The sequence below is a fragment of the Lepus europaeus genome, chromosome 10 (genome assembly GCF_033115175.1).
Source record: "Lepus europaeus isolate LE1 chromosome 10, mLepTim1.pri, whole genome shotgun sequence".
NCBI classification, from domain to species: Eukaryota; Metazoa; Chordata; class Mammalia; order Lagomorpha; family Leporidae; genus Lepus; species Lepus europaeus.
The window spans coordinates 9609917-9633223 of record NC_084836.1 but is presented as its reverse complement, the minus strand read 5'-3'; the positions used below and the strand labels follow the sequence as shown (position 1 = coordinate 9633223).

Genomic DNA, 23307 nt, shown 5'->3' with positions numbered 1-23307 from the left:
GTGACCGGCCCATCCCACGGCTGCCTCTTAGGGGGCTGAGCCAGGCTCAGCTCTGGGATCCACCAGACTCCACCTGCCTGGCCCCTTCCCGGCCACTTTTTCCCGTGTTGTTTCGCAATCCCCCTCTCTGCTCCTGGGAGATGCCCGACCCACATGCAGCCTGCAGAGTCCTGTGCTGTCCCCCCCCGACCTGTGCCCACGCCTGGCCCATGCGTGGACCTCGTTGTCACCCTGAGGCGAGTCCTGAGCCCCGGCCACGAGGGCAGTGCCAGATGTCTGACTCCCTGCCGGTGCCCACTTCACAAGGAACGGAGACACAAGGGACAGGCACAGAGGAGGGAGCAGAGCCCGACCAGAGGGAGAACAAGGCCTGGCACCTGCGGCCCTGCAGGGCTCCCCCGCCCCCTCTCACCCCCGGCCCCTCTCCACCCTTCCTTGGGGGCCCCCGCCCGTCCCCCAGCCAGAGGCCCCTTCCTGTCCCTCACTCCTCACCTTGGCGCCCTCCTCCTTCTCACCTCCGCTTTGTAGGTCAGTCACCTCCTCACCAACCACCCACACCTGAATCCTCCCGTGCTCTCCCGTGAGCCTCTGCGAGCCGCCTGCATCTTCGGCCACGGCAAGCACCCAGGCACTTCCCGTCGTGCAGACCACGCTGCTCCACACAGTCATTCCCTGTCCTGCTTCCTCACCAGGATCACTCCAGGGTCACCAGCTGTGCCACTCTGCCCGGGACCCAGTGGGTTCCCGGGACATGGGATCATCAGGGCTAGGACCAGGACAAAGCGGGTCGGGTCACCCGCTCCCTACCCGCTCGTCCCCAGATGAACTCAGCCCCCACGATTGCTCACCGCAGCCAGGACAGAGTCCAGGCACACATTGGCACCTGCATCTCGCGCGCTCACCTTGCTCCTGGGTCTCCTTGAGCAGTTCCCCCACACGGTTCCAGACAGTTAACTGGCAGAGAAGGAAGTGGAAGGAGAAGAGGAAGAACCAAAGCTTCTGAATGTCTAACGCCCCGGCGATTCCCGATAGTGCAAACAACCAGCTGCCCTGGGAGCAGCTCACCAGCACCTTCCAAGGCAGTTTGCAGAGTGAGTTACCTTGCCGGGGTGGCTTAAACCAGAACCTGCCCTCCGCAAGGCCACTGATGACACGACCATGTCTCCAGCCCCGGGGCCAGTGCAGCCATGCCTAAAGCACATCTGACAGGGACAGCCACGTAGGGGCCGTGTGTCCAGAGCCGTGTCCTGACCCGGGTCAAGTCCCAGGATGTGTGAGTGCGGTGACGGAAGCACAGATCAGCGCAAGGCCTGTGTCACCTCCTGTGTCGCAGCGGGAGGTGTGAGCGTGTGCACGAGTGTGCATGCAGTGGGCACGTGGGGCAGGAGCCCGGAGACACAGCAAACGGCCCAGGCCTCCAGGGGAGAGGAGCTGGGAGACCCAGGTGGTAGCGGCAGGCACCATCTTTCCTGTCATCTGAACAGTGCTTCGTGGGAACGTAATGCCTACTCGTGAAAGGAAATGCAATTAGAACCGAAGCCGAAATAAAAAATGCGGCGCTTTTGCAAGGAACAGGGCTCCCCTCCAGGGTTCCCGAACCTCAGCTCCCCTGCCGCCCCATCAATTTCTTTTTAAAAAGATTTCTTTATTTTTGAAAGAGTTATAGACACAGAGAGGGAGAGGCAGAGAGAGTGAGGTCTTCCATCTGCTGGTTCACTCCCCAGACGGCCACAACGACCTGCACTGGGCCAGGCTGAAGCCAGGAGCTTCCTGCAGGTCTCACGCGTGGGTGCAGGGACCCAAGCACTTGGGCCATCTTCCGCCGCTTTCCCAGGCGCATCAGCCGGGAGCTGGATCAGAAGTGGAGTGGCCAGGGCACCAACCGGCGCTCATATAGGATGCCCTTGCTGCAGGTGGAAGCTTAACCTGCCAATGCCAAGCACTGGCCCCCTCTCTCCCTGCCCCCTCCAGTCTCGCCTCTCTCCCAAGGAGCATGCCCAGTTCCCAGGGTGTCAGGTCTGCAAGACCCCCGGCCACCCTCCTCACCGCGCTGATGGAGCCCAGGGAGGGACACATTTCGTCCACAGTCTCAACCCTGGTCAGCAGCCTGGCCGGCCGCTGCGGCAGGTCTCCTCCCTGCCGGGCAGGGGCCCATGGTCGGGGGCGGGGGGGGACACAGTCAGGGGATGCACCAGAGACCACTGGGCAGCGCCCGCCGCGGCCTTCCTCTCTGGTGGGAAACAGCGCGATAAGATCCTATCCACCTCTGTCTTTTTCTCACGCACTTTCTCGGAAGACGCCCTAGGTGTTGCCTCGAGGAAAGAGGGCGTGTGGCGTTTGCAAGGTGACACCACGCAGTTCCTCTCCAGAATTCACTCCCGCTGGCCCTGTTTGCTTAGTGTTTTTATTAAAGGAGTCGGAAAATAATTAAAATGTCCCTCTAAGAAGTCGCGCCTGGCAGCCACCGCCGCCGACAGCGTCTGCCTGGTTAGGAGAAAGCAGACAATGGGGCCAGGGACCTCGCCGCGTCTGCAGAGCACGGGGGCCAGCAAGCCGGACGCCCAGAGAACAGGGGGCCCTGGACTCCCGGCAGCAGGAAGGGGCCCACGGCACGCAGGGGCACGGCAGGCCCTGGGTGCCACCCGGGCACATCCGCGCGTCTGTCAAAAAGGGTTGTGGATCTGCCCCCACGCGCGGAGGTCCGGAGTCCGAGGGGCGCATTCTTCGTGCGTCTTGTGCGCCCCCCCCCCTCGTTGACAGGCCCGAAGGGTACTTTCCCAGCGTCCCTTGCGGCCAGGAGAACAGGCACATGGCTCTCCCAATCAGGAGCCTGCCGGGAAAGGTGCACATGTGACCGGGCTCCCCCAATCCGGAGCCTGCCCGGAGAGCGCGCACGTGGCTCCCCCAATCCGGAGCCCGCCAGGAGAACGTGCACGTGACCGGGCTGCCCAATCGGGGAGCCCCCCGGGAGGGTGCGCACAAGGCCGGGCTCCCCCAGTCCAGCGGCTCCGAGCCTGACTCCGCGGGGTCCCTGCGGAGACCGCCGGGCGTCCCAGTGCGCGCAGTGCCCGGTCCTTCTCGAATGCCGCCAGCCAGGGCGGGTGCTGTGGTCTGGCAACAAATTCCTGGCTGACTGGGCCAGGCTCGGGGGCCGCCGAGGTGGGAGGCCCGCGGGGGGGGGCCCCGTGGGAGCCCCGCAGGCGCAGGAGCGGCGGGGCCACCGGGGCCACACTGCAGGCGCCCCGGCTGCCAGGTGTGCCAGCCCGCGGGGAGCCGGGCGCCTTCCGGGCAGGCCCGCGGCCCGAGGCCCCTGAGCGCCTTGCAGGCTGCGTCCCACTTTGGGCAGCTGGTTCATAAGGAGACCGGCGGCGAGCGGGGCCCCGTGTTTGGTGGGTGGCTGGTTTCGCTTTCACAGTGACTTGGAGACGCCCGCTTGTGAACCCTCCACCTCCCGACTCACAGGCTCCCCCCGGCCCGGCTGAGGCAGCTCGGGCATGGGCTGCTCTGCCAGAGCCTCCTTCCCGGGGTGTGTGCTGGGGGGGGGGCGCCCCTGGCACCCCACCACCTACCGCCCCCAGGTGGGGGCCGAGGGCAGCCTGGCGGGCAGCTCCCGCGTGCCCCCGCCGGCCCGGCTTCTAGGCACCTCCCCACCTCTGCCCAGCAGGCAAACCGCGAACACCCCACCCCAACACCAGGCCCAGGACGCCAACACTCATTTCTCCCCTTCCGCTCCACCTCCTTTCAGTCCCAGGGCTGTCCTCATACCGGAAGCACCTCCCAAGGGTCCTGAGCCCCTGGCTTGGGAGGCTCTGGGGCCCAGCCGTGCGACTCCCGCCCTGGGCGGGCCCACGTGCCTGCCTGCCTGCCTGCGGCCATGGCAGTTCTGGGGCCCCAGACCTCAGGAACAGGCTGTGGCTAACTGGAGCCTCACGGAGCCAGCTGGAAGGACCTGGGTGGGGGCGGGGCGGGGGTCCCCAGACCCTGGAGGGTGCTGGCGAGCCAGCCTCAGGAAGGGGACCTCCGGGCCAGCCGCTCGGTGGCTGAGATCACGTCCAGAAGTAAGGGCGGAGGCCCCCCCCCCCACCACCACCGCAGGCCCGCACCGCCCTGGTCCCGAGGCTGTTCCGGGAAGGCCTCTGGTCACACGAATCCTCCAAGGGCAGAAGGCTATCACGGCCCTGGGCTGCGGCTGCTGGCGTGAGGATGCCGCCTGAGCGGGAAGACGGGAAGCTCTTCCCCACCCCACACTTGGGGCTTGAACTCATGACCCTGCTCTCCCGGGGCCTCCCGGAACGCATGAGCTAACCTGAAAGCAACAGAAGGCAAGTGCCCCGGGCCTTGTCACCCTCCTGCGGGAGCCTGGCGACCAGCCTCCTCCTGGGGCTGCACCTGCGCCCTGACATGCAGAGGGGGCCTGCTGCTCTCAGGACACTTCCATGGACACCACGTGGGCCCCGTGAGGCAGGCCTGTCACCTGTGTCGCAGAGAAAGGTGGGAGGTTGGAGCTGAAACTCAGCTCCCTTAGCTCCGGCTTCTCCTCCACACCCCCACGCCTCGGCACTTCCACTCCACCCACCCACCCACCACCTCCCCCTCCCCCAGCCAGGGCCTGGACCCAAGTCGGGTGTGGCCAGTGCAGCGCACCGAGGGCCGGGGGAGGCGGGGGTGCAGGGTGAGGAAGGGGCCGTGAGGCGCTTTGATCAGGAGGATGTGGCCAGCGGCTTAGACCCGTGGGTCCGTCCCGGGTGCTGTGGGCGCCCGGCTGAAGTCACCCGTGCCTTTCCTGCAAGGTGTGCGGTTTCGGCTGTGCAGAGGTGTGAGTGTGGACGCTGCAGCGGGGGGACTGGCCGGAGCGTCTCTTCCCGCCCAGCCCTCTTCCTGTGTCTCTGGCTCAGCTGGTTCCTGAAATGGACTCCTGCCTGTCCCCAGCACCTGCCCCTCCCCGGGGCCCAGACAGCAGACTCCAGAGGAAGCCCGGAGCAGCTGTTAGCTGTGACAGCATCGCGAAGCTGGGCAGGGCTCAGAGGGCAGAACGCTTCCAGGACAGAATGTTCTAGAAGCCACGATGGTCTCCCCGCAGAGGTGCCCGCAGCTCACGCTTCCCCAGCTCTTCCTGGGCACTGGGCTCTGTTCTGAGCGCTTTCATGTCAGTGCCAAGGTGGGTCGAGGTCTGACGGGGCGTGGGGCTCTGCTGGGAGTGTGTTGGATTCACAGCCACGCAGCCTCCTCCGGACCTGCAGGGTCGGAACCTGCACCAGAAGCCGAGCCACCGTAGGCCCCGTGCACACGGACGTCTGGGAGCCGGCCTTGACTCCTGCCCTCCCGATGACAACCCTTTCGGGTTGGGATTTTAATGCTCTTTTGCAGGTGAGGGTGGAGGCACGTGTGGGATGTCTCAGGGCTGGGGCTTGAGCCAGGGCCCCGGGCTCCAGCACTGACCCTCCTGGCCTGGGAGAGCCTGCGGGAGCCCCAGGTTCCACTTGCCATGTCTCTGTCCATCCTGGTTGTGCAGCTCTGGCCTCCCAGAAGCGACCCCGGTCTTCCAGCACTTCCTGACCCCAACTTCTCCAGGGAGAGTCCATCACACCTTTTCCTGGTGTAGAGGGTAAACCCCCCATCCCCCGCTGTCTGCGGGACCCTGAGTCCAGTGCATGACTCCCCTCTCATCCCAGGTGGGGGGAGCAGATTCCCGCGGATCCCTGCAACCCCACAATGAGGAAGTCACGCCCCGCCCCCACCAGCCAGGAGAGCAAGTGTGAGGCTGTGCGCCCAGGTATGTTCTTTCCACACACCTGTGTGCAGGTGCGCTCTGCTGTGAGCTGGGGGGTGAGACTGACCCACAAGCCCAAGTCCCACGAGGGCCTGGCTCCTTGGGAATGTCACCCCCACCCCGCACCATGGGGACCACCATGGAAAGGGACCCCCCCCCAGCACCTGGGCTTGGCCTGCACTTCCTGGGTCAGGCGTGAGGCTAAGGCGCGCCCCAAGCATCCCGCCCTTGACCTCCTTGCTGCCAGAGCTGCGCTGTCCGTGTTCCCTTTGCGGAGGTGAGGACCCAGCTCTGAGCACCGTGTGCGGGTTGCCTGCCTTCCCGGGACCTTGCACACAAAGAGTGCTACCTTCTTGCTGTAGAGTGAGTTGAGGCCCAGAAGTCGCCACCAGAGGGCGATGTGTGCTCCGCCCGGAGCCTGTTCTGTAGGAGCCAGGAGGGGTGAGGCCAGGGCCCACTGCAGGGCCTGCATCCGCTGCCTCTCTGGTGCCAACCCAGGTGCTTCCTCGACTTCCCCATAGTTGGCACAAACCAGAGAGGAGCTCACCTCCCTCTCCTGGGCCTGACTGCCAGGGTCCCCGAGACAGCCCCACCCTCAGCTACACCTGCCCCTCTCCGTGGCCCTGGGTGATGGCACCCATGCCCACGGCCACCCCCAGCCCTAACCTGTCCTGGAGCCAACACTCAAAGCCTCTGACCAGTAGCCTCCGTCCCGCTGCCTCCCAAGGACCTTGGCCGTGCCCTTGGTCCCAGCCACTGCCCCTTAAATGACAATCTGGTTGTGCCCTGAGCCTGCTTCCCACGGCTCCTACACTGCAACCACGAAAGGCCCAGCCCTGCCCCTCACCGCGGCTTCCTGGGCTGCCCGCCAGTTCCTGGAGGGCTCCCAGCTCTCCCCTTCTCACCCATGCTGGCCCCACCCCGGGGATCACCCTCTCAGGAGAGTGTGGCTCGGCCACACCCCCACCACCTGTTGCTGCCGGCCTGCAGTGTCCCAGCACTGCCCTTTAGCCCAGAGCACCTGCTCCCACATCCGATTGGCTGGGCATTGGTGGAAGGATTGGCCCAGGGTCTGTCTGCCTAGCCGGGCGGTGGCATCTGAAGGTCATGGGTGAAGTTCATGGCACCTACAGCCAGATGTGCCTCAGGGTAGGTGTGAAAGCTGTGTCTGTTGAAAGGATGGGTGGGTAGACAGGCAATGGGCAGGACGGGAGGGAGAGGAGAAGGAAAAATAGAAAGGAACAGAATGACGGTGTCCGGCGAACACGTGGGTTTGAGGTCTGCCGAACCGAGGAAGCTCCTGGTGTCAGGTAGGCTGAGGGCGAGGAGAACTGGGAACAAGCATACTCAGCCGAGCATGGCCGCTGGCTTGAATTTTCCAGACAATTCTGAGAGCAAGCAGTTAACAGAAAGTGATTTGGGTCTGAATCTTTTAAAACTTTCACTGATCAAATTAACACGATGCACAAACATTTTCAGCCTATCTTACGGGACTTCGAAAAGTCCACAGAGAAACAGAATTTTAAAATGAGCTCATTTCGGTGCAGACAATTTGGAGATGCACCCTGCTGCAGCCACGTCTCTCAGATACGGTCCCTGAGCCGGATGAGGGTGTGGTCAAGCCCCCCCCACGGACAGGGCTGCTGGGGGCAGAGGGAGGAGTGCCTGCAGCGGGTGACACCGGCGTGGCTTCTACGGGGTGGCCAGTCCGGCGCCCAGGCCTCTGTCCTCTGCAGAGGTGCCTGCTGGCCACCGCTCGGGCCCAAGAGGGCCACAACTGGCCGCCATCATCGCTTTCTCCTCCCAGCCGTCATCGCTTGCTGGGACTCACGGTCTCCTCCCCACAGCCTGGCTGTGGGCGAGACCCCGCTGCCCCCAGACCCCTGCCTCGCTGCCGCCCCAGACACAGACGCAGGTTCCTGTGCCCCTGAGGACTTCCCTGCAGGTCCCCAAAGACAGGAAGCGCGACAGAGACAAGCCCACAGCACTGGGAGCACCTTTGGCCACTCTGAGGCTGCTTTGCGAATGACGGCCTTGTCTGGCAAGAACCTAACCAGAGATCGGCAGACTGTGTGGCCTGCCCATTTAGACGCTGTGAACACCGCCACCACGGCCAATTTCACGCTGACGTGATGACATCTCTGAAGCCGAAGCTGGGTGTGGACGAACAGACGGACGGGCTCAGGAGCTGTGCAAGCCGCAGCCTCCGCGTAGACCCCCATGGGGAGGCCTTTCCCCGGCCAGGCCCCGCCCACAGACCTTGAGCCTGGGTCGCGCCCCCCAGCCATCCTGACAAACACTGACTCCGTCCTGGATGCAAGTGTTTCCGGTGGCCTGGAACCCCACAGGGCGCCCACTAGATAGGATCCCCAAGCCCGGGTCTGCTCCGGGTCCTATCACTTCCTCCTTCCCAGTGCTGGGCAGCATCCTGTGGCCTTGACCCACGCTGACCCCTGCACCTGTGCCTCTACTAAGACTTGGCTTCGGGTCTCAGCGTCTCCTCCCACTGGCCCTGCACGGCCCCCGCCCCAGGCCTGTGACGCTGCTGGGAGTTTCTGTACGAAGCCCACCTCCCCCAGCTGCAGCCACGTGTGGGGCTTCGCTCACCCTTTGCCCTGGCCCTAGCACAGTGCTCAGCCGGTACGAGGTTCCCTCCACCATGACTGGCGGTGGACAGGTGGCTCATGCATGAAGGCGATGATCACACCGCCCAGTTCCCCGCTGGTTTGCATCATGAATGTCGCAGCCCTGAGCCTGCCGTGTGCCAGGATTGTCCAGGTCTCACCCCTTTAATCCTTGCCACGTCCCGTGGACATCCGTGCTCACACCCATTTTACAGGTGGGGAGACCGAGGCATGGAGCAGTTAGGGGGCCTGCTCCCATCTCCTCAGTGCCAACTGAGCTGAGGCCGCCTCCGTAACCACACACCTCCAGCTGCCCCGGGCAGCTCAGCTCTGCTGCTCGAGAGAGTGGGGGTGGGGTGCGTTAGGGGGGTGACATTGGTGCCACCACAGTCCCCGTCCCCATGAGCTTCCTGCAGCTGTGCACAGCTGATGACTGATAAGCGCTGACACTGGGGGACACTCCAGTCTGGGAAGGCTTCTTAGAACCAGGGCGCCCGGGTGAGTCAGATACCCACAGGTGATGGTGTGGCCAGAGAATTTCCAGGACATGCGAACCAGATGGACTCTTGATTCTATTTGAGAGAGAGAGCCAGCGAGAGCCAGCGAGAGCCAGTGTCCTCATTCTCCAGGTGTCTGCACTGGCTAGAGTAATCCCAGGCCAGAGCCCAGAGCTGGGGACTCAGCCGGGTCCCGCTCACTGTCACGGGAACCCAATCACTCCAGCCCTCCGCCGCCGCCTCCAGGGTCTGCAGTAGCCAGGAGCTGGAGCCAGGAACAGAACCCAGGCCCTCTAATGGGGGACACAGGGGCCTCCATCACCAGGCTCAGCGCCCACCCCCAGCTCCTCACTGGCCGCCCACCTCTCAGGGGGACTCTAATTTCACTTGAGGCTCGAGGGCAAAACTTACGTCTCATAATCCTATTCTCCTTCCCAGAGGTTGGGTATGGGTGGGTCATGTGACCTGTTCTGGCCAATGAGAAGTGAGGAAGGACTGCTGGACCAAAGAATCCCTGATCCTTGACTGGCCCTTCAAATGCCCGGATGGGACCCAGGCCCACACTCTGGCCCCAAGGCGGGCTGGCCTGAGAGCAAAGCATTGTGTTCAGCGTGCACAGCGGAAATACAGGACAAGACAACGTGCAGCCCGGGTGCCCAGCCCAGAGCTCTGGGAGCAGGTGCACCGAGCAGCCCCCACCTGGGCCCTCCCCACACTCTCCCAATGCCCCCCACCCCGGGGCAGCCGCGCAGAGACAAGGAATGTGTCGGCGTTGGGGTCCTGTCCCCTCCTCTCCAGGCTGAGCCCGGCGAGGGGACACAGGGAAGACCTCCCACAGGCTTGGGCGTCTGGAATTCACACGGCCATTCCCCTCTCACTGGGCGGACCCCAGGGAGGTGGCTGGACCCCAGGGAAGAGGTGGCCACGTGGTGTATCCAGGGAGGGGGAGCCAGGCTCAGCGGGCCGAGAGCACACGTGTCCCACGACAGGTGAGCAGGATTGAGCAGGCCTGGAACCCGGACGGGCCATGGGCAAACGGTGCGGATGACACGTAGCCACGTGGCCACTCCCTGGCCGCAGGGAAGCATGGGGACGGGAAGCCCCGCTGGCCAGAAGCACATTCCTGACTTCAGCTCTGGACGTGCCCCTGCCAGTGACGTGTGCACAGAGAGAAGCGAGTTCTGTTCCGTGCACGTCCGTGTTGGGGGCGTCGATTCTTTGCTCCCAGTGGCGATGCGTGGTCAGTGGGACAGAGGCCAGCCCCGGGCAGGAGCTTGGGGTGTACATCTGCCTCCCCAGCCCCAGCTGCTCGGCCCTGCACTGCTTCCTCCATGCGCCGGCCCCTCTGATGGCCACCCCTTCCTCCCCCACGGCTAACCCTGCTCCCACCGCTTCGACTTCACAGCCCGTCCTGACCCCGCCCGCACTGTAGCCCTGGCCTGGGGCCCGGGCACCCCAGCCTCCCAGCTTCCCCGGCTCGCAGGCCAGCTGCTCAGAAGCCACGCCGGCTTAGCCAGCGCACTCCTAACTCGTGTCCTGGAAATCCCTGTTTCCTCTCTGGCTGCCGCGGCTGCCCGCTGGCCCCGCTCCGCACCCCGCCTCCCCGCCGCCCCATGTCCCTCACAGCTGTTTCTGGTCGTGCTGGGTTTCTGCCCACGCACTCCTCTGCAGACACACGTGGCAGCTTGTGGCTACTGTGACAGTGCGGGGGGGGGGGGAGGGGGGAGCCACCTCCCCCCAGCCCGAGGTCTCCTGCCCCTTGCTTCCCATCCGCAGCTCTGCAGCCCCAGTGCTCACAAAAGTCACACTTTGAGCACCACTGTTTACACTGCTAACGCCCAGAGACACCATCATGGTCACACCTTTGTCGAGACAAAACCAAGACTCACAGAGAGGAAGTGACAGGCCCAGGTCGCCCTGTAGGGACAGTGCGGCTCTGTGCTCTGAGCCGGGAGCTGTGCCAGGAAGCGGTGGATGCCAGGAGCTGAAGCCCCAGCCGGCTCCAGGGCCCAGCATTCTGGAATCTGATTCTCTGAAGCTTACCCCACCCCCGTCAGGTGTCCCTGGATCTGGGGGGACAGCTGGCTCATACCTCAGGCTTTCTTCCCACTGCCCCTCCTCCACTGGGTCTCACTGGGGTCCTGAAAAGTCACCCCCTATAGCCTCGGATCGGAAGCCGATGTCACAGGTAAGGAGCGCAAACAGATGTGTCTCCCCCATCCCGGCAGAACTGGGCCGCAAGACCACCCCGGCCCCCAGGCCTGCCCACTTCCTGCTGGCAGGGAGACTCCCGTGGGAGACCAGAGCCTATAGATCCGCTGCCACTAATGCTCTCACCTCCTTTGTGGTCCTGGGGGGCACCTGGCCGCCACCCCCAAAATGACACCCACAATGCACCTGGTGCTGGGTGCACCCCGGGGTGTCCGGACTCCTGGGACCAGAGCCTAGCTGTCCCCTGCCTCCAGCCTCGCCCGCTCGCGTCCACGTCCTCACCAAGGTGATGGATCTGCTCCTGAAGACGCCCTGGCCCCAAGGAGAGCAGTCAGCCTGCTCCGCCCCCCTCACTGCTTTCCAAACACGGCTGTACGATTCTGCTCTCTCCACGGCCTTCCCGCACCACCCCGCCCCGCCACAAGTCTCCGCTCCCTTCCCCACGCGCCCACGTGACCGCCGAGCCCGTGTTGACCTTCTGCGAGGTGGGCTGAGGACATCCGACAGGTTCCCCAGGCCCATGCCATGGCTCCCGCCCACCCGACCAGGAGCAGGTCCCCAGCCACCCGCACTGGCTCCACCCCCAGCTCGGGTCACCATCTGATCCCCCATCTGCTGGCTGTGCCCTGCGTGTGGCCCCGGCCACCTGACGCCAGGACGAGCAGAGGCGAGGCCCCAACTCATGGGCTGCCGTTCTCCCTGGACTTCCCTTCCCCGGTGCCTAGCATCTCAGGGAAGGAAATGTCATTTTCAAAGTCTCCCCTGGGTGGGGAGGTGGCCACGTGGGCATCAGCCAGCTCGCTGGAGTCACCAGGACGAAGCACTGTGGATCCCCTGGGGGGCGCTGTGCCCCACACACCTGGCAGCGGGCTTGGGGGCTCCGGTTCCCCAGGACCCTTGGCCAGGCTCCCCCAGGCCTTTGCTGGGGAAAGAATCCGTTGAAGGCCAGTGTGTCATGTGCCATCCAGTCCAGGACAGCAGTCCGGTGTGTCCCCTGCCACATCTGAGTGACAGCTGCCCAGCCCAGTGCCCTGAGCCAACATGGCCTGGACACGCGTGGGGCTTTACCTTGAGTTTGCAGAGGACTTGAGCCCGGGCAGGTGCGTGGCTGCCCCAGCCAGCACTCAGCAGCCACCATGCTATGTGCAGCACCCAGAGCTCCTCTGGCGCAGGCCATGCTCAGTGTGGCCAGGCGGATGACTCCAGAGTGCTGGGACTGAGCCCTGCCCCGGCTGCTGGGCCAGCTCCCCACGGAGCCAGCGGGCAACGAGAGGGCAGCAGAAGACGGCGCACGTGCTGGGGCGCCTGCCACCCACGTGCGAGACCCAGATGCAGGGCCCTGGCTGCAGCCACCCGGGGAGTGACCCAGCAGATGGAAGATCTCGCTCTCTCGCTCTCAGACCTACGAAGATGTCCCACTGTGAACCGTAGCGTGGGTTCTCTGCCTAAAACACGCAGCGTCTTCTCTCACACAGCAGTGCCACACTGGAGCCAGAGACCCAGGCGGGCCCGGGGCTGCTTGGCCCTGTCAGGGGTCCCCCGGGACGTGTAGCAGCAGAGCTTCTCCGGGGGCGGTGATGGGTGCGATGCCACCGCGGCCGTGGAGGCCCACAGCAGGTGCTCATGAGATGCCGGTGACCTTCCTCTTGTCCACACGTCCATTGTCATCCTCGCCATCTTGCAGACAAGCGCAGGATGAGCTGGCTTGCCTGGCTGGGCCCACCAGCTCCCAGGTGTGCCACTGTGCCCGCCGTGGCCGAGAGCTGGCTTCCCCATGGGCAGGCAGCACACAGGCGGAGCTCTGGGGAGCCCGGACGCCGGCTTGCGTGGGACCAGGAGGAGCGGGCCCCTCCCACAGCGGGCGAGGGGCGGAGCAGAAAGGAGGAGGCGGAGCCACGGGGGGATGCAGCAGCCTTTAATCACACTGGACAAGCGGGCGCGTGGGGTCGGGCTGGGCAGCTTATATAGCACCGGGCTTCGTGGCTCGTGGCAGGCCCTGCTGCCGGCCCCGGCCACGTGGCGTGGCTCCCTTGGCTGTGAGCACCAGAGACACCCCCCCCCCGCACGCACACACTGGGGCCGCCTCTGCCCAGAGTCTGCATAAGCACCGAGGGCAGCCGCCACCTTGCTCTGGGGAGGTCAGGCCACCCGGGGTGGGGGAGGGGCTGGGGGCCGCCGTTCCCCCCACCCTGGGAGAGGGAGAAGGACGGAAGGCGTGGGGTTCCCGCCTCCCCTCGGCCTCTCCCGGGGCCTCTCTGGGCGGGGAGCCTCAAAGGAAGGCCCCTAACAGAAGGGGGACACTGCCTGCTGCTCTCCCCCAGACCTGCTGAGGGCCCCACAGGTGGGGGTTCCCGCCCGAGCTGGCCCATCACCCGCTGGCTTGTGCAAGGGCAGCGCCAGGCCGGAGAAGGGCTCTGCGGGCAGAAACCACCCACCTGGGCCTTAGCACCTTGAGGAGAGCCTGGCCAGTGACAGGGCGGGGGAGGGTTGGAGAGCACCTGGAAACAGCACCCATGTGTGACCTGAGAGGAGGCCCTGGGGAAACTGAGGCTCAGATGCCTTTGGCAGGAGGGGCTGAGCAAGGCCCCGGCAGAGCACCTGGTGGGGGGGAGGAGGAGCAAGGAGGGGATGCGGTGAGGAGGGCAGGAGCCCTTGCAGCCACCAGCGGTGTGAGGAGCAAGGAGTCTGGGCTCTGTAACTTTAGCCTGAATGCCCGCAAACTCCTGGGCCCGCTCCTTACAGCCCTTGACCCAGCCAAGGCCACTGCGGGGCTTCCTTTAAAGAGGACAAGGAGCCCTCATCACAGGGACCGGCTCTGGGGCACGGGGGTGCACAGCGACCGGCCTCTCAGGATGAGGGCGCCCCGTGTGCTCTCTGGGTTTGCTTCCTAATCTTCCCATCCCTAGCCCAGGCTGGACTGCGCACCCCCCAAGGGCGGGGGCAGGGGCGGGGTCTGATTCCTCCCCGCCCTCCCAGGCCCTGGCACCATCGGGGACTGTTTGGTAAATGAAAGCATGGACGGTGGCTGCAGACGGGAGGACGAGAGAGGAGGGGGAGGAGAATCCTAGAATGTCTGGAAGATTCCAGAATGTTCAGAGATGTAGGTGTTGGGAAAGTTCTAGAACCTGGTTACAGGAGCGTCACCCCGGAACTTGTGGGACATGCACGGTCCCAGGCCCCGCCCCAACCTGCTGGGTCAGAGCCCGCTGCTGCACATCGGCAAGCAGGAGAGGCCCGGGGCTGTAAGGTGGAGAACATTCTAGAATACGTAGGGCAGAAAGACGGAAATATGCAGGGAAGGGAGAGAGAGGACAGGAACAGAGGCAGGGGCGTGGCGGGGGTCAGGAGGGAGGAGGCCCAGCCCCAGCCACCAGCACCCGCGCTGCCCGGCGGCGCTCAGTCGTCCTCGGGCTTGATGAGGTGGCCGCTGAAGGTGATGTAGGTGTCCACGTCGTCACTGTAGACGGCGTTCTCGCGCTCGCGCTTGAAGAGCCGCACCCACACACGGTCGCCGGGCGCCAGGGCCAGCATCACGCTCTGGCTCTGCATGATGCTGCGGTCGCTGGGCTGCGCGTACAGGATCACGGCCGCCGCGTCGTTGTGCACCACGTGCACGTAGGTCTCCTTGAAGTTCCAGCTGTGCACGTTGAGGCTGAAGAAGTAGAGGCCCCGCAGGGGCGCGGCGAAGTGGCCGGCCGCCATGTCGAAGTGCCCGTCGGGGTTCACGAAGACCGTGTCGAAGAGCAGCGGCTGGAAGCCCTCGCTGCTGTGCAGGGCCGTCTTGCGGCCCACCGAGAAGGCCGAGAAGCGCCGCTGGCACGGCCCGCCGGGGCTGCCCGCCTGCCCCTTGGCGCCCTTGGTGCCCTGCGGGCCGCGGTCCCCCCGGGGACCCTCCTTGCCCAGCTTCCCCGGGGCGCCCAGCGGGCCTCGGTCCCCTTTGTCACCTGTGGGGACAAGAAGGGGCGATGTCAAGGGGCAATGTCAGGGAGACAGCCGCGCTTGTCTGTGGGAGGCTCCGCCCCGCCCAGCTCCAGGGAAGGGGCTTGTGTTTAGTGAGCACCTACTGTGTGCCACTCACTGGCCTCCCTAAGCCTCCCCCTGGTCAGAGAAGACGCCATGTTGGGGCTGGCGGGTTAAGCCACCACTTGCAACACCAGCATCGCGCATCACAATGCGGGTTTGAGTCCCGGATACTGCACACTTATGATACGGCTTCCTGCTGATGCGCCCGGGAGGCAGCAGAGGGCGCTCAAGTGCTAGATCCCTGCCACCCACGTGGGAGACAGGGATGGAGTTTCTGGCCCCAGACTTTGGCCTGGCCCAGCCCTAGCTGTTGCAGCCCTTTGGGGAATAAACCAGGGGGTAGAAGATTCTCCCTCTCTCTCTCTCCCATCTCTCCCTCTCCTTCTTACTCTGTACTTCAAATAAATAAATCTTTTTAAAAACAAAACAAAAAGAAGACACCACCCACAGGACTCAACCCAGCCTTGCCTCTGCACACCTAGAGGAGCGTGGGCCCAGGTGGGAGGTGGGACCCGGGTCCCCACCTGGAGCCACTGCCACAGCCCAGGGCCACGGGGTGCCCCCTGCGCTTCCGCCCCACATGGAGACGTCGGGGCGAGGAGCCAGACCGTGGCTGGGTTCCCACCCCAGGATCATGGTGGGGGCTCGGCTTGCTCTCCTGCAAAGAATCGCGCCTGCCTCGGATGGGGGCGGGGGGGGGAGCACCTGGCCGCCCAGGGCTCCCCAGGCAGGCCCACTGGGCAAGGACCTCCCGGTGCACATGGCTCCTCACAGAGCAAACTCACCTGCCCACACCCGAGGGAGGGAGGAAGTGGAGGCGGTCGGAAGGAGGGGGCTGCCTTCCTCTTATGTGGGAGGCAGCAAGGCAGGGAGGGAGGGAGGCCCGCCTGGTCCAACCGGGCAAGGGAGCAGAGGAGCCGGGGCTGGGGCCCAGGACCCCTGACGCCAACCCAGGTCCCCGGCAGGGACAGCACAGCTTGGGGGGAAGCAGACAGGGCCCAGGCCAAGTCGGCCCAGGAAGCTGCGATGTGCAGGCATGGGGGTAGGGGCGGGGGGAGTCTCAGGTGCCAGCTGACCACTGGCCGTGGGGTGGGTAGGCCCCGCGGACACCTCAGGTGGCCCCTTGGAGACTCAGTTTCCCCATGAGCAAAGCGAGAGGAATGACGGAGGCCGAGGGCAGCCAGGGCCTGGCCACAGCCGCCAGCCGCTGACAGCTCAGCCACGGGAGAAATTTCCACCTCGTCTGGTTTCAGAGGCAGCCCTCAGGGCACAGCCACAGGGACCCCACAGGGCTCCCCGCGTCTGCCCTGGCCCCCACCGTCTGTCCCACACGTGACACTGCAGGGGTACACTTGGAACGTCACCCGGATGGGGCGCCCCTTGGAGGCCAGGAGTGCCGCCACTGGCCGGGGGCCCCCGATGCTGTGATCTGACCCCCGCCTTCTCTGTGCTCCCCTCCCCACCTCCCGCGAGTCTTGGCTGCAGTGTGGCCTGCTCGGTGTACCCCCACTACCCCCCACCCCTCTGCAGCCTGCACCCCAGCCAGGCCCCCGTGTCCTTCCCCAGGGCACTCTGGGTAATCTGCTGTTGTCCTTGCCCGCCCGCCCCACCGGGACAGAGGCTGTTTTCAGAACGGTCCACGTAGCAGGTGCTCAGTGAACTCGTGAGTGACGGGACGGGGCTGCTGCCCGCCCCCTGCCCAGCCGCCCTGACCGCTGCCAGCCAGGCCGGCCCCTCCCCGCGCTGGGCTCTCACCCTTCAGGATTGTGATGTTGATGTAGGGCCGGACCTCGGGCAGCACGTATGGGAGGGCCGACGGAGAGGCGGGGGCCACGTCGGCGGCATCGGCCTGGGGGCCCTGGGGGTCACAGCACCGCCGGCAGCCCCCGGCAGGGGTGGAGATCACAGCTCCCGCAGGCGTGGGCTCCTCGGTGGGGACCCCGCACACCATGAGAGGGAGCAGCAGCACCATCCAGAGGGGACCCAGGGCGGCTGTCCCCATGGTGACCTGGAACAAGGAATCACCTGTCAGCGGCAGCAGCAGGCCACGGCCCCCACAGCGAGCCCGCTCTGGGCATCCCCCGGGGAGGGGGTGTTAGTGCCCCCACTCAACAGTCAGGAAGACTGAGGCCACACAGGGCAGCAAGTGCCCCGAGGTCGCCAAGAGGCTGGGGACAGGGCCTGGATGTGCAGTCTCTCTTCTGAGGCGACCACGAGGGCCAGGGTCCCGGGAGACCCTTGCTGGGATGAGGAAGATGCCCCGGCTGCCCAGCCCCTTGCCGGCCCCGGGCCTGTTGCCCCGTCACCCCCAGCAGGTGCGTGCCACCTGGCCACACACACCCGTGACAGAGGCCCCTGCAGCCTTGCTCGGGGGAGGGGGGTGAGGGGGGCGCAGGTGGCTGAGTGTGAACTCCGGCGCCCCCGCGAGGTGTGTGTGTGTGTGTTGGGGCACTGATGCTAGCAGACAGCAGCCACAGCCATGAGAGAACCCCACGGGTTACACATGCTGAGGAGTGGGGAAGGGTGGGCTGAGGCCCAGGCGCAGGCCATCGCTGGCTGCCACAGTGCCTTTGCACCAAGCGGGAGGCAGCCTCTGGGTGGACAGATTAGAGACAAACGGAAGGTCCCCTGGGCAGAGGGCAACGCTGAGGGTGGACAGCCTGCCCAGGGTGCGTGCGCCGCCTCTGGGCAGTCAACACCCTGACCCTGCAGCTCTGTGGGAAGGCGCCCCAGAAGGAGTCAACCCATTGGAAGGCGATCCGGTCAATCAACACAGGCCCGCCAATCAGCTGCCCTGGTGGCAAATTGGAACTCAAGGGGGCGGGTCAGGGAGGTCTGGGAAGAGTGGAGATGTCCTTTGGTGAGCATCTGCCTCTGACCTTGGCCGAGACGGGTCCGGAGCGCCCGGAGAGGGGCAGGAAGTAGCCGGGACGCCACGGCGGGGCCAGGCCGGGCTGGGGGCAGGGAGGCCGGCGGGAGCCTCGGTGGCAGGCTCCCGGGGCTGGCGCCGAGTTATCACACGATCAGAAACTCGGCTTCTGAAACCAGACTGGTTTTACACTTCTGGCGTCTCTGTTTATTTCCTTTTTGTTCCCCTTTAACATTTAGTACAATTCAAAAATATTTTTCTGCGGTTAATACGTGCAGAGAAGGTAAAATGATTACCTTTTCAAATGCCATCCAACCTCCGCTGAGCCGAGGCGAGAGCTAAGTTTAATATTATTTTTTAAATTGTTCTTTTTTATTTGAAGGGCAGAACAACACAGAGAGAGACAGACAGATAGACACAGACAGAGTTGCCCCTCTGCTGGTTCCTCAGATGCCCACAGCAGCCAGGGCCTGGCCAGGCTGAAGCCAGGCGCCCAGATCACCATCCAGGTCTCCTGTGTGGGTGGCAGGGACCCCAGCACCTGGGCCACCACTGCTGCCTCCCAGGGTGCAGTCAGGACTCAGACCCAGGCCCGGGGCCACGGGGCAGGGGTGTCACAGGCGGGGCTGACCCGCTGCACCCAGGACCCACCCCAGGGGCTAAGTCCCCCCACCCAGGGGGTGCTGGGTGGCTGCAGCAGAAGGGGGCGGGACAGGCAGTGTCCAGGGCCACCCGCCTGGAGCTGAGCCCTCCCCAGCCCAGCTCTGTCCACCCAGGTGAGGCTTCCGGCTCTGTCCACAAGGCAGGTCCACCTGTGAGCGCCCAGCATCCTCACGTCTGAACCTGCACCCTCACCTTCTGTTTGCCAACTCCAAAGCCCTGTGGTTTGGAGAGGAGCGAAATCCCGCCCCCGCCTTTCTCCAGAAGGGACCTCACTGGTCAAGCGGAGGCCTTGGGGCGGGAGCTGACATCCGAGGGTGGCGTGGGAGCTGTGGGGCCTCAGGCTGCTGACCTGGCCTCTCTGGACTTCCGGCTCCGCTCCTTGTCCCTCACAGAGAGACAGCAGCAGCACCCACCCCACCCCCACCCCGCCCCCCTGGACACAGACAGGGCTCACCCCCCACCACCCAGTGCTGCTCCCAGGGGACAGCGCCATCTGGGGACATTCCTGCTTCCTATTGGCCACGGCCAGCCGGGAATCAAAGCTGGGAGTCGGGGAACAGTGGCACCGAAAGCAGGAAGCAGGGAGCAGGGAGCAGGGAGCAGCAAAAGAAGTAACAACCACAGCTGGCCGGGACGGCCGCCTGGCCTGGGGGGGCTGCCGGGCACCGACCCGCCTCGGGACTTGGCGCTGGGGGAGCCTGCGCGGGTCCCTGCTGCCCGCACCCGGGAGCTGAGACGTCTTGCACAGCGGGAGGCGGCAACAAGGCGCCCCTTCTCGGAGCTGGAAGGCAGGGCTGGCTGCATGGTGCGCGCGGGGCCGGAGCTGACGTCCAGGGCAAGCTGAGGGCAAGGCGGTGGGGAGAGGCTGGAGCGGCAGCCGGGTCAGAGGGAGACAGCAGGGCCCCAGATGTGTCCAAGCAAAGAGGAGGGGGGCTCGGCTCTGACCACGGCCCCCTCGGCCCTGGGGAGTCAGCGACTGAGGGTCCCTGCCACTCACCCCGTGTCCTGCAGCCTCGCAGGTGGCTCACCGACCCTGGGTCTCCGGGTGGCCCCCGGCTCCTTGGCCCATGTCCGTGACAAGAACTTGTTGCTGGCCCGGACCCCCAGCCCCGCTGAGGAGGGCGGGAGGACGGCACAAGGGAGGCGGAGGGAGCGGCTGAGCTGGCTTCCCATTCCCCCTCCTCCCTGTCCCTCCCCACAGCCCAGCCACTGGGCTCTGCGGAGAGCCGGGAGCCCAGCGCCAGGATTTCCTTGGCTTAACTCTTTGGTGGTCCAGTGGGGTCCATGCAAGTCAAAGGCCTAGAAAGAGTGGGAGGCAGTCCAAAGCCCCTTGCTGTGCAGAATGGGAAACTGAGGCAGGGAGGGGCGAGCCCGCAAGCCTGACTCCCCCATCCAGCCTGAACCCGCAGGGCCACCAGCTGGCCGAGTTACAGTGGCGCGGCACGGGCCCGAACTGGTGGGTCACTTCACACTCAGCCCCGGGGCTCCCGGGCCTACGGTCCCCACCTCCATCTGGGCCATGCTCGTGGGGGGGCTCGGGACAGGCTGCAGGAGTGGGCTCCTCAGGCCCCACAACACAGCGCCTAGGGCTCAGCCACTCGGCTTGATTCCTCCTCCACAGAAGCGACCCCCAGCAAGTCCCCAGGGCTGGGCAGGGCCCTGGGCTCCCGCCTGGCTCCCCTTCCAGCCAGGCAGCCCCGACTCCCTGCCTCGGCTTCCTGGGCCCAGAGACGGCTGTGCAGACGCTGCCTCTGAGGTCCCTCAGCCGGCACAGCCCACACAGCCACCTGTGCCGAGCACCGGCTACCCGGGCTGGACCGCGTCTCTGGGGAGGGGCTGGTCCCCAAAGGATGTCTATTTCCATGATTGCAAGCAGCGTGACCCCAGCCTCAGCAGAGGGGACAAGTCTCAAGCTGAAGTGACCCCCCACCCCCAGGCCCCCACTGCGGCACAGCAGCACGGGCCACAGGTCAGGGTCTGCTCCCACTCCCACGCCGGGAGGAGGGAGGTGGTGGGCCCGTCACCCCCAGGAGTCGCAGGCGCGCAGGGACCCCAGGGCATGTATCTAGGTCTGGGGCTTTGCGTGCTAAGTCCCGGTGCCCAGTTGGGCAACGTGTGGAAGCCCCAGCAGCACCCCCGCGGCTGGGTATCCCTGAGCGGGGCTGGTCTCTGGGCCTCCGACTTCCTGTTTGTTTCAGGGCTGGAATCCCACTCCTTAATCGCCCTGGCAGGGCCGCTGTGGCCCAGGGAAGATGGGTCTCCGGCTCAAGGTCACAGAGCAGCGGCCAGGCTGGGCTGTGAGCCAGGCTCTCCTAACTTCCAGCCGCCACCGCTCCCCCACCCCCAGGTCCCACTTGGATCCCCCCAGGGCTCCTCGGACGCCTAAGGGGGCCCGAAGAAAGCAGAGAGGACTACAGCTGGGGGGGCCAAGGCAGACCGGCGCTGGCCGTGCCCGTGACGTGGCCGTGCCCGCGACGTGGCCCTGGCCCAGGCCGCGCTCCCAGGGCACAGGGCCAGGCTGCAGGCAGAGGGCGGAAGCCATCCTCCCACATGCCACCACGGAGGGAAAAGGGCTGACTCAGCAGCACTCCGAGGAAGGGGGATGGAGAGACGGGGCTGGGGGTGGGGAGCAGGCTGGGACCCAGGAAGGGCCTGGTGGAGGGCCGACTGCGAGCTGGGCACCGGGCACCGTGCACCGTGCCACACTCAGCACCAGCTCTCCATCCCGCTTAACCGATTGGGAGCCTGGGGTCTGGAGCTGTTCCAGAGCCGGCTCTTGTGGCTCCCAGACAAGCGATGAACCCAAGAGAGGGCGCTCGTTCGCCAGGGCCCAGGGCAGCCAGCTGGGGGCAGAGACACAAGAGAGACTCAGGAGGTTCCCTGCTCTCCTTCGCCATACCCCCAGATTCCTCCATTCGTGCGTCATCCCTTGGCCTCCCAGCCGTGGGACCTCAGGTCAAGTGGCTTGGAGACACAGCTGCAGCCCTGGTCAGACAAACCTGTCCCAGCTCTGCAGCCTGGGGCCTGGGTGTCCCGGGGCCGGATGGTCCATCCGCACACCTAGTGGAATCCCCCACGGGGGTGCTCCCGGCTGGCCCCATCAGTGCCCCTCCCTGGTTAAACCCTGAATACGGAGAAGGGGCGTGCCACTGTGCAAATGCACACCCTTGCCTGGGAGCCCTGGGGCCCGGGATGCCCGCATGGCCAGGGGGAGAGGCGGGCCCAGGGTGCCCCTCATCACCCCGCCATGGCGCCTGTTAGCACAGGTGACACCAAGGCAGAAGCTCCACTCAGAGCCGCCCCCTCCCCGCTCCCAAGAGACAGCACTGTAGCATGATCCCCTGGTCAGCTTTTAAGTTGTGACAAGTCACGGGGCTCATTGTTCAAGGTCAGTAGCGCGAGCGCCACCTGCTGGGCAGAGCGGCCCCCGCCGCCGCCCAGCCCACGGAGCACCACCCCTCCCCCTTCTCAGGGAACTCAGGGGGCAGGAGAGGGGAGGGAGGGGAAGAAGCCGCGCCAGGCGGGACACCCCCGTCCCCCCGACCCCTCCCCAACCGCATTCGCTCCTGGAGACCCAGCACGCCCTGCGAATTGAGCAGAGGGCCCACAGGGACCGACCCCTCCCAAGCAGCTCCCCGCTTCCTCCCGGGGACGGGGGTGGCCCGGGGTCCGCGTCCCGCGCTCTCGGCAAACCCACGTGTGATCTCCAGGGGGCTAATCCGCGTTGGCTGACTCGAATCCCATCGCACGGGGGGGACGGAGAGGCGCAAACAGGGCGGGCCAGCGCCTTCCCCGCCCCTAACACCCCGGAGGCCCCGTTCCCTGCTGCGGGGAGCCCGAGGCCCGTGCCACCTCCCTCGCCTCCCTGGAAAAGTACGGGAGCGGCGCCCCGCCTCCTGGCTCGGGGAGCCCCTTCCACGTCCTCCGGCTTAGGCTTCAAACGCGACCCCGGCCGCAGGGAGCCACCAGCCGGAGGTCCCACGGGCAGCTCGGTCCCCGCCCCCCAGGCCAGTACCCGAGATGGCCAACGCCAGGAGGGAGGGAGGTGTCCCTGCTGAGGTCCCTGGGCCTCGGGCGGAGCCGAACGGATCCGAACAAGGCCGAGCAGAGCCGAGTCTGAACGAGTGGATCCGAATGTGGCCGAATAGAGCCGAGGCCGGCCGAGCGGAGCGCCGCACGGTGCGAGGGGGCGGAGCCTGAGGTCCCGCGGCGCCCCCTGCCGGACACAGGGAGCATCGACCCCCGCCCGGTCAGGCCCTCGAGTCCAGTCCGGGCTCAGGAATGCTTTTGCTCACTTAATGGCCTGTGCCCAGAGAGGTGACCCACGGTGGATTTGTGGCAGAGTGGGGCCTGGGACCCAGGCTTCCTGACTTTGGGTCCCGTGACTAGTAGACAGACGGAGATCCTCATCGAGACTGCCCATGACAGAGGGCGGGGGGAGAGGGGCGTCTCGTGTTGCAGCCTGAACTGCTCTGTGTCTTCTTTCTTTTTTTTTCTCTGTGTCTTGACAGTTTTCTTCAATGTGCGGAGTCCCATGGAGCCAGGCTGCCCGATGGCTCCCCCCACGCCCCCACCCCAGGTCCTGGAGACTTGCCACTCCTCCCTGGTGGTGCTGATACTGATGCACAGAGCCTGCTGGCCATGGGCTGT

General features: G+C 65.6%; 1 protein-coding gene across 3 annotated transcripts; it reads right to left on the bottom strand.

Annotated features, from left to right (window-relative positions):
- Positions 1 to 12997: 12997 nt before the first annotated feature.
- On the bottom strand, positions 12998 to 22771 carry C1QTNF6 (C1q and TNF related 6). Of its 3 annotated transcripts, none has more exons than XM_062202883.1 (3): positions 22673 to 22771; positions 16881 to 17133; positions 12998 to 15046 (listed from the first exon to the last, which is right to left on the bottom strand). In XM_062202883.1, the coding sequence occupies exons 2-3, from the start codon at positions 17125 to 17127 to the stop codon at positions 14499 to 14501; spliced, it is 795 nt and encodes a 264-aa protein (XP_062058867.1). In that variant the 5' UTR covers positions 17128 to 17133; positions 22673 to 22771; the 3' UTR covers positions 12998 to 14498. The 3 variants fall into 3 exon arrangements, with proteins under 3 accessions (XP_062058867.1, XP_062058866.1, XP_062058864.1); XM_062202882.1 differs by lacking the exon at positions 22673 to 22771 and adding an exon at positions 22355 to 22642; XM_062202880.1 differs by lacking the exon at positions 22673 to 22771 and adding an exon at positions 19655 to 21058.
- Between the last annotated feature and the right edge of the window lie 536 nt (positions 22772 to 23307).